The sequence below is a fragment of the Grampus griseus genome (assembly GCF_964374135.1).
Source record: "Grampus griseus genome assembly, chromosome: 3".
NCBI lineage: Eukaryota > Metazoa > Chordata > Mammalia > Artiodactyla > Delphinidae > Grampus > Grampus griseus.
Window position 1 is genome coordinate 114518745 of NC_139019.1, and position 16714 is coordinate 114535458.

General features: G+C 37.0%; 1 protein-coding gene across 3 annotated transcripts in view; it reads left to right on the forward strand.

Moving 5' to 3' along the window:
• The window catches only part of PKD2L2 (polycystin 2 like 2, transient receptor potential cation channel), a gene marked incomplete at its 3' end in the record, with an annotated part of 40196 nt that overhangs the window by 22324 nt on the left and 1158 nt on the right, over positions 1 to 16714 (forward strand). Inside the window, exons 9-14 of one of the 3 annotated variants that reach the window (XM_082651701.1) lie at positions 3088 to 3208; positions 4247 to 4348; positions 5812 to 5876; positions 6471 to 6525; positions 13750 to 13862; positions 14303 to 14410. In XM_082651701.1, the coding sequence (XP_082507827.1) occupies positions 3088 to 3208; positions 4247 to 4348; positions 5812 to 5876; positions 6471 to 6525; positions 13750 to 13862; positions 14303 to 14399 (553 nt within the window). Of the gene's footprint in view, positions 1 to 3087; positions 3209 to 4246; positions 4349 to 5811; positions 5877 to 6470; positions 6526 to 13749; positions 13863 to 14302; positions 14411 to 16714 lie in introns of those variants that run through there. The other 2 variants (XM_082651702.1, XM_082651703.1) reach the window with 2 other exon arrangements.

Sequence of the window (16714 nt, forward strand, 5' to 3'; positions counted from 1 at the left end):
CAGGCTCCAGAGTGCAGGCTCAGTAGTTGTGGTGCACGGGCTTAGTTGCTCCGTGGCATGTGGGATCTTCCTGGACCAGGGCACAAACCCGTGCCCCCTACATTGGCAGGCGGATTCTTAACCACTACGCCACCAGGGAAGCCCCATGAATGTCCTAGTCTTTAATATCTGGCTCCCAAAGGGGAAAAAGAGAAAAATGAAGGAGGCAAGAGCATTGGGCCTCTCAATCCCAAGGACATTGCTTCAGCCGGAGAGGGAGGGGCTTGCAACAATGCAGGGAGATGCCTGCCTCTGTGATCAGAAGCAGCAATCAGCAATCAGAACACAGACCCTGATGTCTGGACAACAGGGTCCTTCTTGTCCACCCTGGCTCCCACAAGCTGTGTACAAGCTGCTCTAGAAATACATGCAGGGCTACCTGCCATAGGCTGGGGGGTAGGAGATGGGTAGCTGCTGCCAAACTAAAAGTTTAAATTGACCCAAACTGCCCAATCCTTTCCTGGAAGTTGTAAGCCTTCAACAGACTCCAGAGTTCCAAAATAGTTTCATCAGAAAGATTGTGCCACTGTGATTGTTGTCTAGGTGGTGAGACAGATTCCTAGTGCTTCTTACTCCGTCTTCCCCAAAACCTCCACCATGAAGGCATTTTTGTTGATCCAGAAGAAACAGTTGAGAAATTGTGTTTCTAGTTACCTCTCAAGGATGAGACAGAAGACAAACCCAAGGCCTGTGTGTGTGTGCTGGGGAGTGGGGTTGGGGGAGAGGAGGAGTGTCTGATAACCTCTCCACACATAAAGTAGGGAGCCTGAAGTGCTACAGCCTCAAGTTAAAAGTAAATCCCTCAGTGACTTGACTTGAAGTCTGGGTTTAGTCACCTAGGTATCCAGGGAACCTCATGTCTTGAATTTGGATTAAGATGGTCCCAGGCTGGAATGCCCATATGCACCTGCAGACACACACACAAAAATACCTCTCTGGAGAAATATATTTCATCCTAAGCCCTTCAAGTATAATTTACTGCTCATGGTCAAAGATAACTTGGTACATAAGGAGGAAAAATTCGTAAGCAAGAACCAGCAGATACAACAGACAACAGAAACAGACTCAAAGACTTCAAATATTGGAATAATCAATAAATACTATATTTAGAGAAATAAAACACAAGTCAGAAAATATCTTTAGAGAGAGAACAGGATAGTGTAAAAAGTGACATACTTGAAAAAGTATCAAACAGAATTCTAGAACTGAAAATTAAAGCAACTGAGAATAAAAGCCCAGTTGACAAGTTTGATAGCAAATGAGACATAGATGAAGAGAGAATGAGTAAAATGAAAAATAGGTGAGAAAAAATTTTAAAGTGGCACAGAGAGGCAAAATGTTCAGAAAATGACAGAAAGGGTAGAATGAGAAGGCCTAATATATGTTTAACCTGAATTACAGAAGACGACACAGTGGAATAGAGGCAATATTTGGAGAAGGCTTAGGAATACCTACCACCCAGTCATGCCTGCAAGTGAGACTGGGAAGTCAGATTAAGCATAAATGGTACATTATTATGAAACCGTCTGTAAGCTATTTTAATTCAACAAGAGAGAACTGTAGAAAGTTAACAGGGGTATCAAGAAGTTAAAAAACAGTGTTTTCATTCAGTATAATCTGTATCCTGAAGAGTCATGGTGTTCCTTTTAGCTTGGGGAGGGGGAGGGGAAAGGCATTTGTAAGTCTCCAGTTCCTATGTGATTATAACCATTCAGTAATTGCTTAGGTTTTTGTTATTCACACTATTTACAGAGCAGAGGTATGTGGACACTTTCTGGAGAGGAGAAATGCTGACTTGAACTTATATAAACACAACTTAAGGATAAAAAATTAAGTTAAAAACACTAAAACAGAACCTCATATTCTCCTATGCCAGAGAGGAAAAAAAATTTTTTTGATGTGCTGAGAAACTTTGGTCTCCTAATTCAGCATTTCTCCTTCTATCTTGTATAGAAGAGCATTAGAATCCAGTATTAGAAGCTGGATAAACACTGTATGTAAGATTTAGTCAGGTCTCAGGTACCGAGGATGAAATTCCAGAAAACTCTGAGTCCTAGGACTCCAAAAAGCTGATTTCTTTGAATACATTTTCTTCCTTCATTGTACATAGTCCTATGCTCCCTTCATGTGATTGGCAAAAGCAACAAGGAACAAGAAACATTCTGCCCTTTGACCAATCATGCAAAGTGTCTACATACTATTAAAAACTCCTTCCCAGATCTCCCCTTAAAATAAAGAACTCATATATATATATATATATATCATGTATATATAATTTATAATATATCCGTGGTGTGTATGGCAATACCACTGCAAACTAATGATGAGAAAACAAAATAAAACTTCAGGTTATGAAATCCTAATTCTACCTCTGCTACTACTATGCTCATTCAAAGCCTTAATTTCTTAATTTTTCCATCTTTAAAGTTAATAAAATGAAGATTTATAGTATTTTCAATGCTATTTCACTTCAAAGCCAAGCTTTTATACTTATTGGAGAAAATAAAATAAACCTCGGGATCATATTTGAGGATCACTACCAGCACTTGTTTGAGACTTAGCAAGTGACAAATTGTTGCCATTTTTATTTCAGCAGAAGAGATGCAAAAATTAAGCATACCATTGATATTAGAAATTGTAGGGCTCTTGGGTCTATGTACAAGTTGAAAATCATTTATTGGAAAAGGTCAAAGTATTCTAAGTTTTATAAGGGCACAGGAATGGCTAAGGAGGCCACTGTCAAGACAAGCTGGTAAGCAGGCATCTCAAGGTTCAAATCTTGGAGGTGAACATTGGGTTCATATTGATTGAATAAATTGAAGCCCATCATTTCCTGAACTATCTGTTCAGCTATTAAGTCTTGGCTTTCTTTAGGGGAATATTCTACATCCAATTTTATAGAACTCTGTGCTAACAAAACTAAAGCCAGAGAACATATGCCATATGCAGCTAGGTACTTTCCTAGGCACATTAGTAACCCCCATCTGTTGTCATGTATGTATGAAGAGATATAGTATTTTCTAATGGTTTTCTTTTTTCCCATAAAAGATTCACACAATTTCGTATTGTTCTTGGAGATTTTAATTTTGCTGGTATTCAGCAAGCCAGTCGTATCTTGGGACCCATTTACTTCATCACTTTCATCTTCTTCGTGTTCTTTGTCCTGCTGGTAAGAATGACCATATATATTCCCCTTTTTTGCTTACATTTTTCAGAATAAAAAATATAATTACCAATTTAGAAGAAATTATAGTATCACTGCTTAGCTGTCAGAACACTTTACATTTATTAAGAATGGTGTAGATTCCTAGTAATCCAGGGGGTCCAAATGTTTTCAAGCTGTCCAATGGAGAATGTGATCATAATAGTTACCATCTGGGTGGTTATTGTGTGCCAAGAGTGTACTAAATCTTTTACACGTATAACTTGAAAGTTCCAGGTCTCTCCAGCCTGGGACATTTCATACCAGTAGGTATGAATTAGGCCATTCATATTCTGCCCATATTGCAACAGCTTTTGGCCCTTATGGATGAAAGCTCACACCCTGGTAATTTTTAGGAGTCCCCAGGATGGGTCTCTCACATGTGCTCAGGACAAATCTATTTGGCCTTCCTAATCAAGGAACCTTGCCTTTCTACTCAAGGCACTGCTACTGTCCTCCATGAAAACATTTTTTTGTCACACACAGCAGTTATCCCGATTGTGGGCAACAGTGCTCACAGTGACAGATCTGAGCCACAGTGAAAGGTGGAGAGGTGGGCTGGGAGTAAGAATACCCTCTCCACAGTTCTGTTTGTGTTATCTGGACATTAACAGTTGTAAGAGCCCTAGTAAAACTGTGCATTTAAACAGCTCTATAGAATTTTAAAGAAAAAAAAGAAATACCCTTATGAACACATATTATTCTAAGTTTTCTTCTGATATGTAACATTAATACATTTATATATATATATAATTAACCAATGTATATGCACTATTTTACATTCTGCTTTTCCCATTTACCATAAACATACTTGCCCATATCCACACACTACACATTTCCCATTCTACTATATTATATATAGTCTGCATAGTCGTATCTCTTATTGAGCACGAGTTACTTTTAAAATTTAAATCTAATTTTACAAATCCCAGCACTTGTCAAAGTCATTAACAACATTTAAACTAAATTTTTATTGAAATACTTCATTTGAATATTTCTCCCCAGAACATGTTCTTGGCAATAATTAATGATACCTATTCTGAAGTGAAAGCTGACTATTCAATAGGCAGAAGGCCAGATTTTGAACTTGGTAAAATGATTAAAAAGGTATGTCAAATTCTTCTAATCAGAATTCTAAGACCAATCTTGTTCAGTTTATACTCTTGTAGTTTGAATAACACCTAAACCCCAAGTGGTAGTGCAGGGAGGACATTTGGGGTTTTTTGTTTTGGTCCACGGTTACTTATATTTGTATTATTTCAGTACCAGGAGAAATGTTCTCTGGCTTCAAAAATGTGACCAAAATTATTTCAGAGTTCAATGTATCAAAAAGCTACTGAGCACTAAATGCAAAGCACTTACTCTCTTCCCTCCCAAAGTTTTCAATTTAGATGCTGGTAAATTCCTATGAACAATCTGAACTCAGAACTCCTTTTGCCTTACCTTCCTCACTTTCTGTAGTGGCAACACTCTCCTCAGTCACCCCTGGCTCAGAACCCTTGAACTTTTTCTTTGTCCCTTATAATGGTCTGTTGCCAAGGCTTGTGTGTAAAGTTCACCTCTGTAGTTTTTGCTCACATTTGTGGAACTCAAAGACACTTTGAATTCTAACTGCCACCACTACATTAGGTACTCAGTACTTTTCACCCAGACTTCTGTATGGTAACATCTTCTTAACTGTTATAGCCTCCTTCCTGTGCCAGCCCAGTTTTGATCATATCACTTCTCTGCTCAAAATTCTTCAAAGTTTCCCTGGGCTTGTCAAAATAAGTCCAAATTCTTTATTCAAACATTCAAGGGCCTTTTCTAGTCTCACAGTCTCAACCTATCTTTATTCACTATCATTGAACTAACTATACAATTTTTACCTTCTATGCCTCCATTCACAGCACTGTATGCCCCAGCTGTTTTGAGCACAGTGCTGTTTACCATGCTTGCTCTCATTGTCTCCTCTGGGCCTCTGCTCATGTCATTCCCTGACTCCCCAGGAATTCCCTCTGCTCTCTTCGCTGACATTCTGTTCTCCCTGTCAGAGCAATCTTCCTTGTCCTCTCAATACCGACCTCACTGTGAACTGTAGCAGAGTCATGTGTGTACCATCTTGCCCATCTCTGCATACCCACAGCTCTAACCATAGCATTTCACACAGAAAAGGTCCTATAAGCTGTGGGGTTAGTGGGGCTTAAGAACTCTGTTCAAGAACTTATCTGTAAACTACTAATATGTCCCCCAGTGAACTTAACTGTGGGTTTTTTCATCTTTTATCTCTTGATTATGATGTTGGTTATGTGCATTAAAGTGTTAATATCATTAATGCAATAAATGTTAATAATATTTTTTAAAGATTTTTTTTTCCAAGTTCAAGTGTGATGCCTTCCAGCTTTTTCACCAGCAGGCAGAAACCATAAGTAGTGACAAGGTGAAAAAAAATAATCATAGTATTTGCCTCTACATTTCTTTAGGGCAGCAGTCCCTAAAGTCAAGCATTCCCTATTTCCTTTACCTTGATCAAAAATTGACAAGACAGAATATTATTTTTATGAACTTTTAAACTTTTAAATTATGCTCAGAGTTACCACAATGCTCTCGAAAAACTCAAACTAAAGAAACCTGAAACAGATGAAGACAAGAAAAGGTAAGATGAATTTTCTTCAATTTTTAACTTACCATTTTAAAGCTCTGTATTATATTAGAAACTTACAGTGAGAGTAAGGTTTTGATCGCAAAACAACCACCATTCAATGTGCTGATTCTAAATAAACTGTCAAAACATCCAGTAGCACCTCATAATTTCTGAGAGTGTCATGAAACTCTAAGCTAATTTAAAATTAATATAAGGCATGCCATGCCACTCAGAAAAAGGTTTAACATAAAGCTGCACAGGATAGTAAAGTCCCTCTAAAAAAGTAGGAAATGATTTTAGTCTCCATTAAGTGCATACTTTTAGCTATCAAAGTAAAACAATTTTTAAACAAAATATTTAAGAATGTATTTACATTTATTGCATAATTTTAGTGTCAAAATCTGGCAGTGGGACATAATAGAAACATGTTTTTATAGCTAGAGATATGATATAGAGAACTTATTAATGACCACATTTTCCAAATAATTAGTGTTATTAGAAAGAACAGAAATTAATTCAGATCCTTAATACAGATCTGGTTATATTTTATACTGTCATTTTCCTTTTTACTGTCATATACCTCTGATTTTTATTTTATATTCTCAGTAGGAAAAGCAGAGATTTGGCTGAACAAGCCAGAAGAGAAGGCTTTGATGAAAAAGTAAGATTTTAATTTTCTCGTAAAGAAGTGATAGCTTTATTAGAAAAAGTTCTGATTTAAGAACTGAATGATTTGCTTTTTTCAGAGCAGTAGTTGCCACCTCCAAATTTCTCCCAGAATCTAGATCCTTTCTTATTTAGGACAAATTGTTTGGATTCCAGATGCTCTGTCTCTCTTATTGGTGCTCTTAGCCAGATACCCTTGTCCTACAGCTGTACCTTCACTGTGGGATTAGCACACAGGGTTTAGTGAGTATACTCTATTGAGATGATTATATAATTGTTCTCTTGTAATCATTAATGTGCTGAATCACTTAAATGATTTTTCTTATATTTCAAAACTGTAACATATATTCAAATGACTAAACATATATGTTTAATAAATAATTATGAAGCAAACCTCCACATACCACTACCACCCAAGTGAAAAAATAGAACATTGCTCTACTTCTGGATGCCTCCCACCCCCCAATATATTGAGAAAGAGGACAGCAGGGTCAAGAGATTGGAATAAGCAAACAAGTATGTATAATGGAGTGAGGTTTCTCATTATCAGACAATGGAATTGCAAAAATGGAAAGGCTGAAGGTTAAAATGAACCTTGTGGTGTTGGATTAGAATTGCAACTGTGTGTGTGTGTGTGCGCGCGCGAATGTATCTTCTAACTCTGTCCACTGAGAAAGCTAGAGTGACATCCTAGTAGCAATGACACAACGAGCGTCCAGATCTTGGTTTCCAAATACCATTCTCCTCTAAAAGGAACCCGGGCTCCTTGGAAATACAGTTAATTCCAGGACTGGAAAGTATAGGTGCTTCACACTGTACTCCATATAGAATGATGGAGATCTGTTAAAAGGACACAAAAGTCAGCTTGAGTGGGGATCCCGCTGGCCAAGTGTGGGATTTTAAGCACTTATTTAAGCACTTAATGAATATTAATTTAAACCCACGGAATAAAATAGGATTCCATGAGTCCACACTGATCTAAACATATACATGAATGAAAGTCTGAGGAAGAATAGAACATTTCCATACCTCTCCACAAAATACTTACTAATTACAAAAAGAAAAAGAATAACATTACGGTGAAAAAGTCTAGAAAACAGAACCTTAATCAGTACTGGAACAAGCTGAAATTATATGCCACCTGACAAGACACTAAGAGAACACAGGATCCCTTCTGTAAAATTTCTGCCGAAGATGCATAACGCAACGAACCATCACACAATAAGAAACTGAGGGACATTCTATGAAATACTGGCCTATAGACTTCAGAAGTTTCAAGGTCATGAAAGTCAAGGTAAAGCTGAGGAACTACACCAGACTGAGATTAAAAGATGGGTAAATACAATGCATAATCATGGACTGGATCTTTTTACAATAAAGGGCATCATTGGGACACTGGTAAATTTGAATAGGGAACTGAGGATTTAGATGGTAATAATCTATCAATATTAATTTTCTGATTCTGATGATTATACTGTGCTTATATAAAGGAGAATGTCCTTGTATGCAGGAAATACACACTGAAGTATTCAGGGACAATAAGGCATTCATGTTGGCAACTTCAAATACTTCAGAGGATAAAAACTATTTGTATTGTTCTTATAACTTTTCTGTAAGTTTGAGATTCTTTTAAAAAACAAAACTATAATTCAATAAACCATTTCTGAAATAAAAGACAATGTATATTGAAAGACATACTATGTACCTGGGAAAAATTACCTAAAATGAACATGAGACTTATCCAAGCAAAATTTGGATTTACTTACAAGGAAAAGAGAATTAGGTTAGCATAACACCATTCAACACCATAAATCAACAGAACAACACCTACAATGTAGCAAGGAAAGAAAATGTAAGCCAAGGCTTTTTTATATGCAGCAAAGCTGTGTTTCAAGTATAAAGGCTCTAACAGTTTTGAACATGTAAGAACTTGGGGAATCCCACTGTATTCCTGAGGATTCCATGTGAGGATCATCTTCAGCCAAACAAGAGATGACTGAGAAATTTTAGAAAAAAGAAGGAAGAGAGAAGGTATAAAGTAAAAAAAGCTGACTGATTATTTCATATGTAATAGCTAAAAAGTTGAAGAATTATCATTCAGAGTTAATAGCCCAAAAGAAGAAACTTTAGCATATTTAAGAGCACAGTAGTAAATTTAAAAGATATTGTTTTATTAATTTTAAAACACATTTTTCCACATTTTAATATCTCTGAAATCAAGATGTGCCTTATATTTGACAATGTGCCATATTTTAACTGGTGGCATTTTTTTTCCTAAGTGGTACATAAAATAATGGTGTAATGGTCTTACGATAGACTCCATCTCTCAGATACAACAAAATACAGTAATATGATTAAATATACTTGGGTAGTAGAGGGAAAAGAAATGAGGAGGAAGAAATTATAACCTAATTTTTTTGTTGAACTTGTTTGGTTCTTGTTGAGGGAACCAAAACGAGAAAGAGATGATGGAGGATGTATAAAAAGATACGTGAATAAAAACAGACCACTAAAACAAAAATACATACATTCTTAAAGGGAAGCAGTACCAAATCAAAAAAGAAAACTGATAATATGCCACATGGTAGAAGACTGTAAATATACCTTAAAACAATATAACTGTGACCAGATATATCTGACATATCAGTAAAGACAAATAAGCTTAATTTACTTAAAAAGAAAAAGAAAATATTTTCAGATTGAATCACAGAGTAACACCCAATTCTACGATATAGCCTAAAATATATACCTAAAACAAAGTGATTTAGAAAAGTATAAAAGCATGAGCCAAGGTATAAAAGGCAAGGAAAAGTTATCAGAGGACACAATATAAGTCAAGGTAGAATTCTAGAAAAAAGTTCTAAATGAGATGAAGGGCACTTTATAAGGCTAAGATCAATTTTAATAGTTATGATTATCTATGCAACAAATAATATGGCATAAACTTCCATAAAGTAAAGACTACTAGACTTATAAAAGGAAAAACATACAAGAATACACTAAAGAACAGATCAAGAAACATGAAAGGATTAAAAATATATATATAATGAATGAAGTGATCTTACAATTATGTATTAAACTCTGTACTCCCAGAAGATACACCTGTTTTTCAAAACCCCTTCATGAAAATAGATATATTGGGCCAAAAAGAAAACCTCAATAAACTGAAAATAAAATTTATCAAAACTGAGCCCAAAAGAGATTTTTAAAAGCTTAAACAAATCCATTCTGTAGAAGAAATGAAGCCATCAAAGAGCTACCTCTGAAATAAATCAGGCCCAGATGGTTTCATATGGAAATTTTACCAGATTTTTAAAGAATAAATAATTTCAAGCTATTTGAGCTGTTCCAGAGCAAAGAGAAAATTGAAAATTTCCAAATTATTTTTATAAAATAATTTTAGAATCACTATATAGTGATTCTAAAACCTAGTAAAGATTGTATCCTCCTCAATAAAAATAAAAAAAAAAACAGAAAAAGAAAATATCACTTATAGGGACTTTCCTGGTGGCGCAGTGGTTAAGAATCCGCCTGCCAATGGAAGGGACACGGGTTCAATCCCTGGTCCGGGAAGATCCCACATGCTGTGGAGCAATGAAGCCTGTGTGCCACAACTACTGAAGCCAGCGTGCCTGGAGCATGTGCTCCGCAACAAGAGAAGCCACCGCAATGAGAAGCCCGCGCACCACAACAAAGAGCAGTCCCCGCTCACTGCAACTCGAGAAAACCCACGCGCAGCAATGAAGACCCAATGCAGCCAAAATTTAATTAATTAATTTTAAAAAACAAAATATCACTTATAAATCTTGAAGCAAAAATCCTAAATATTAGCAAACAGAATCCAACAGAACACAATACCATGATTCAGATAGGGCTTATTCAAAGAATGAGAAGATGATTCAAAACTGTATAATCAACTAATTACCATAATCCGTTCTATTTATAGATCAAAAAAAGGAAAACTATTATTTTCCATAGATGCTGGGTATTTGATAAGATTCAACATCCAACTTTGAGGGGGAAAACAAAACAGGAATCAATGGACTCCTCCTTGACATGATAAAAACAAATTTATCTCACCCCAAAGCTAGCACCTGATCTAATAGGGAAACATTGGACATGTCAAGGACAAGACAAGGATGTATTGGAGAGATCAGACAAAAGAATTAAGCAAGAGGGCTTCCCTGGTGGTGCAGTGGTTGAGAGTCCACCTGCTGATGCAGGGGACACAGGTTCGTGCCCCGGTCCGGGAAGATCCCACATGCCGCGGAGCGGCTAGGCCCGTGAGCCATGGCTGCAGAGCCTGCGCGTCCCGAGCCTGTGCTCCGCAACGGGAGAGGCCACAACAGTGAGAGGCCCATGTACCGCAAAAAAAAAAAAAAAAAAAAAAGAATTAAGCAAGAGAAATACATGAGAAGTACAAAAGTAGAAAAGGAAGAGGTAAAAACTACCTCTGTTTGAGATATGATTCTCTTTCTCAGGTATACAATGAACTGAAAAATTATGACAAAAAGAGATTAAGTAGTAGGAAAAAATAATTTACATAGTCATGTCATATATGCAAACATCAACCAGCTCATTAAAAATTATAATAGAAGAAACTACAATAGCAACAAAATAGAAAATGCCCAGGGACTAATTTTTAAATGTTTAAAACCAAGATATGGAAAAATTTAAAACATTCCTTAAAGGCAAACATACATCTGACCAAATGACATACTTATTACATGTATGAGGACCTAGTCAGGAAAATGGAAACCATACTATACATTTCAAACAGAGAAAATTACAGGGAATTGGTTACACAGATATTGGAAAATAGAAAAAGTAAAAACACTGAAGCAACTCATAAGTAATAACTGTAGGAGGATGCTACCACTCCCATGGCTAAGGTTACAAAAGGTGGGTTTATTGGAACCTAAGACACCTAAGGGGCCTGAAGCTGCTGCTCAGACCTCTGAGGTCACCCTCATCCCACCCCTGCTGCTCCTGATACTTCTGAGGGAGTATGATGAAGCTGGTGCTGGGTATGCCAAAAGAAGCTGGACAACTGCAGCCTGGAGCCAACTACCATTCTATCAGCAATGCTGATAGAAAGAAAACAAGAAGAACCTTCTCCCCTCCATCGTCCAGTGAGGCAGAACCCAACAAATCTGGTAGCAAGACAGTCTAGGGAATGAGGTTTGCAAAGCCTGAGATCCAGCATAAAGAGCATAAAACAGCATAAGAGTTTAGGAGGGCAAATTTTGAGTTGAGAGATATTAGCTAAACAGTCAGCTGAATTCACCCGCTCTGGCTATTTAGTACACATCTGTACTTCCATAAAATGACAATAACTATTTCTAGCTTCCATCTAATAAGACAGAACTATCCTCTATGAAAATGGAGGCCCTCTTATTCTCTCCCCAAAAGTGGAGAAGTAAAGTCCCAAGAGTAATTGTATCCATCTCTGGGTGACGTTAAGACCTTTTCTACTCGAATCACAATTCCTTAAGAATTTAATGTTTAAACTACAGAGTTTTAGACATGGAAGTATTAAGAGGCACCCCTCAGAGAATTCCCTGGGTTCCAAACAGAGCCCTCTCTGAACCCATTTTGTAGCAGCACCAATTTCCCCTTGGTAATTGGGATCAGTCACCTCAATCACTTCTTAGCCTGCTGGTTCGGTAGCCTGAGGAATCCCAAATAGCCAGGCGGTGGTCTCAAACTTTAAGTCAATTGTTGTGTCCCTTGGTGGAGGCATGCTGTCTATAAGGGTCTGTTTCTTTGGACCTTCTCTGCTACCAACCAGTCATCAGTTAGGGGCCAGTCAGAAAAACAGAAACACACGAGGTAGCTCAAAAAGAGGGGGTTTACTTCACAGAATTCATTTCTGAGGCATGAGAGGTCTGTAAGAAACATTGCAGAACACTGAATTAATCCAGAAACAATTATAAGCAGCAGCTACCACCTGCAGGGAAGAGGTGGGTTGACTAGAACCTAGGAGCTTGAGCAAATGCCCCCACATAGTTGCTGCTCTATGAGGAAAGGTATTACTCTCCTGTGAATGTCAAGGAAGGCTTCATAGAAAAAGCGATGGTTGAGATGGGTTTTTTGAAGGATGCATCGTTTACCAGGCAGTCTATTCAATGCATATTACTAATGCATCCACATTTTAATAGACCTGGTCATTTAGAAATATTTGTGGGGCCCACCACTTTTTTAACATCACATTATAAGTACTGGTAAATATGTCAAAACATAGGTGCTGTAATGTGGCTGAAATAAAACTAGAAAGATTGAAAACCACCCTTTCCTACTTCGGATATGTTGGTTTAAAGACAAACACTTTCTGATATATAGCACAGCTCCTCTGGCCAGAACAGCATCCATTTATCAGGTAAACAATGTATGAACTTGGGCATCACCATTCTCTCTGAGGAAGGTAATCAGAACCCTTATACAGGGATCCACTTTGCTACTTAACATTACTGTTGGAGCAGGGCAATAGCATACCGATTTACTGAAAAGTCTTTGCGTCGTATCTGGGTGCACTGTCTCTTCTTTCCCTCTTTTTCTAGGGCTGTTTCTATTTTCCATAACATAACAGAGCATTTTTTCTAAAGTTGGGAAAAAGGTATTTGGACACTAAAAGGAAAATGGGTGGGTAGTGAGCACAAAGCACAGAAAGGGCTCTTTAGGATCAGAGAAGGATACAGCAAGAATCTTCTGGTATGAGGAGCTTATTCTGGGGTATGTGGACAGATTGGAGTACACAGATTGATGCAGTAATTATGAAGAGGAGATTGGGAATTGTTAGGAGTCTGGCTGAGAAGCAGCTGGGAGGGCAAATAATACCCACAAATGTACTTTGATGTACACTTGCTTCATTATAGAACAGAGGTACAGAAAAGAACATCCCAGCTTTGGCCAAGTGAAGAATGGAGAATATCAGCTGGAGATGCAGAGGGGAAGAGGCAGTGAAAAGGGAATAAGAAGATATTCATAATTTAAAAATCCCCTAACTCTGCTAAACAGTTTTAACACCAAGTTCTCTGAGGTGACTCTGCTAATGCATAGACCCAAAAATCAGGCAGGGCAAAAAGCCAGTGGGGCTCAAAATCACAGCCCTGGAGAGTAAAGTTTAAGATTCTCAACCCTGTGATGCTTGTGTGCCATGGGCCTGCAACAGAGAAAAATTTAAAGATTGCAGCTTATGCTTTTTCCTCTAACTTTACAGGAGATTCAAAGTGCAGAGCAGATGAAAAAATGGAAAGAGAGGCTTGAGAAAAAGTATTATTCTACAGAAATTCAAGATGACTACCAGCCTGTCACTCAACAAGAATTTCGAGAGTAAGCATTTGTTCTAACCAAGGTGCTATGGGATATCGTGATATGGGGACTGGGGACATTCCACAATTTTCCTGAACCCAGAATCTCATTCTATTAAGATGCCACTTTTTTCCCCCAATTTTTTACCCAACTTTAAAATGACACAGAAAGCACAAAACTCCATTTGTTTAAATGCAAGGTGAGAGCAAGACCAACTGCTTTTGTCCTTACATCTCTAAATAATAGACTGCCATTTATACTTGACACGCATAGCAGATACTGTGCTCCACACAGCTTTAGAATATTAGATCCATAACTGGCCATACTAGGCATATTTTGGGAGCTTAAAATACTATCTTCCCACTCAAAGTATTTCACAATAGGTGTTAATAACCTGCTGTCTCTTTATGTACAAAAATGTTACTGACTCATTCTCTACTTCCTTCTAAATTATCCTCTAGCCTCTTTTTATATGCTGTGGAGCTGGAGAAAGAATTACACTACGTCAGTTTAAAACTAAACCGAGTGATGAGAAAGGTTTCAGCTCTACAATATTGAGGCAAGTGGAGGTGAGAATCTGTGATACAATCATGGAACATTTCTAACGATTTATTCCTGTACTGAATTATTTCCTAAATTTGTCCCCATTTGGGGTACATTTTAAAAGCACAAAACTAGCTACCATCAAACTATCATCAGGGTCAATGATAATCATCAAATGATTTCTAGGAATGGGACCCAATATATAATCCATGTGTATTACAACACGCCTCCACAGTATACACACACAGGTACACATGAAGACTTTTATAATGAGATTTATTATTAAAATCTAGGAATGTGAACGGAAAGTATAAAATAATATTGCTTTTAGTTCTTAGGGCAGGTCTCTAATTAATAGTTCGATAAGTCAGTAAAGATAGTTTTCTCAATGCTACACAGAGTATTAGAACTGTTGGTATTCTCATCATGTGCCATGTTCTAATTTCTCTAGCCAAAGGTAAATTAATAAATGCTTAGGATTCTAGAAAACCATTATATAAGACCCCAAGTAAAATAATCTCACCTCCACTCTTCCCAGTTGGAAGTCTCCTGGAAAAAGGCAAAGTGCAGAAGAACAAACTTCCCAACCACCTACAGAAATTTCACTAATATCTTCAAACTAGAACTTCATCTAGACAGTTTCTAAAGTAACACATTTGAAGTTTCCCAAAAGTGCTTCCTCGACTACTTTAAAAGTAAACTATCCTTTAAAACATAAAATAAAAGAGCCAGGTAGGAGTATCAAGGTTATAAGAAGTTATGTTTGAAAAGTGTAAATGAGGGTGTTGCAAAAGCCCTGTATGGATGGCTGGCATTTTGGAAATTGGAAGGAAACTCTTCTAATATAGGTTACATAAGCCCTCCTAGAAGAGCCATATGTTATACGTTCTCTTAGCCCAAGTAACATCATTTGACCATAGACTTCCACATTGTGCTCAACAGTCCCTGGACTGTAAAACTCAAATAAAGGAATTGTTAAATATACCCACCTTCCTTAAGCCAAGCTCTTCTCTTAGAGACTGCATGTCAAGTTTTCTTAATAAGATAATTCACTGCAACAAGAAATGCTGACTATTCTCTCTGCATCTTCTCCCTAGATTTCCAAAGAGAATCAACAACATGGCCTTTCCTTGTCTTACCACTCCCTAGAGCTGTAGACAGTCACGTGGTTTAGTAACCTTGCTGTCTCCCCACATGGTCCCTGGTTGGGGTAATTCAAACAAAGCCTGAGAACATTAAGGCAAGGGAACACTTGAGGGTTTTATTTCTTCTTTTTAAACATCTAGTGAAAAAAACAAAAAACATTTACAATGACTTAGAACATTAAAGTTCTTTTATTACAAAAGTCTATACAATGAAGTGCCAAACACAGCAATGCAATTATACTTGTAGTCGTATATATCTATATACTGTTTGTATATAGATATACAGTTTTTACTTGTACCAAAGTAAAATTATCACAAACTGCCTAATTCTACCACTTACTACTGAACTATGACACACAATACTGTCACATAGCATAAGTGCTGCCATGCCACTTTTTATCTATTCTACTCACAGCCAAACATTAACAGTGAATAACCAACATCATGAAGCAGCTGTTAATTCTAAAATGAAACCAGTCAGGCCACTGACTTATAAAAATATGGTACTCATATAGATTTAGCATTATAAAGAAGGAATATATTATTTAAAACATTTAAATAGTGCATATGGACATTTTTGCATGTGGTATATAAAATAAAACATTCATATAAAACAATATACAGTGCACATTAAATAAGATGTTTGGATATACTCCTGTTGGAGACTGAAAGAAATCAACTAAATGTACACTGCATGATGAATTCAAATCAAAATGATAACATCTTTTGGTGTTCTCAATTTCACGTTTCTAGGTGTACATTATGAATAACCTAGCTGTATCAAAAGGAAACCACACGAAAAGGGCTGGATTTAGTGCTTTATTCCCCAATGACACGTTCACTACCAAGGAACATTCCCTCCCCCCAAAAAAGGCATTGCACACACAGGTGAAGTGTGAAGTACTAGAAATGCTACTTATTATCAAGCTACTTCATGTGCTATGTAATAGTGCCAGAAGTCTGAGGTTCATGCTTCCCTCACCTTATTAAAGGATGCTGCAAAAGTCCATTTTTGTATGGAACAAATTATGAATATTAGCTAGTTAAGAAAACCATGCATGAGTCACTGCATGCAAAACATGGGCACAAAGTGAGACACTCATCAATCCAAAAAAGCACCAGGAAAAAAATGAACACTTAGATTAAGCCTGATCAGAATATGCTGTTAATGACTATCATATTGTT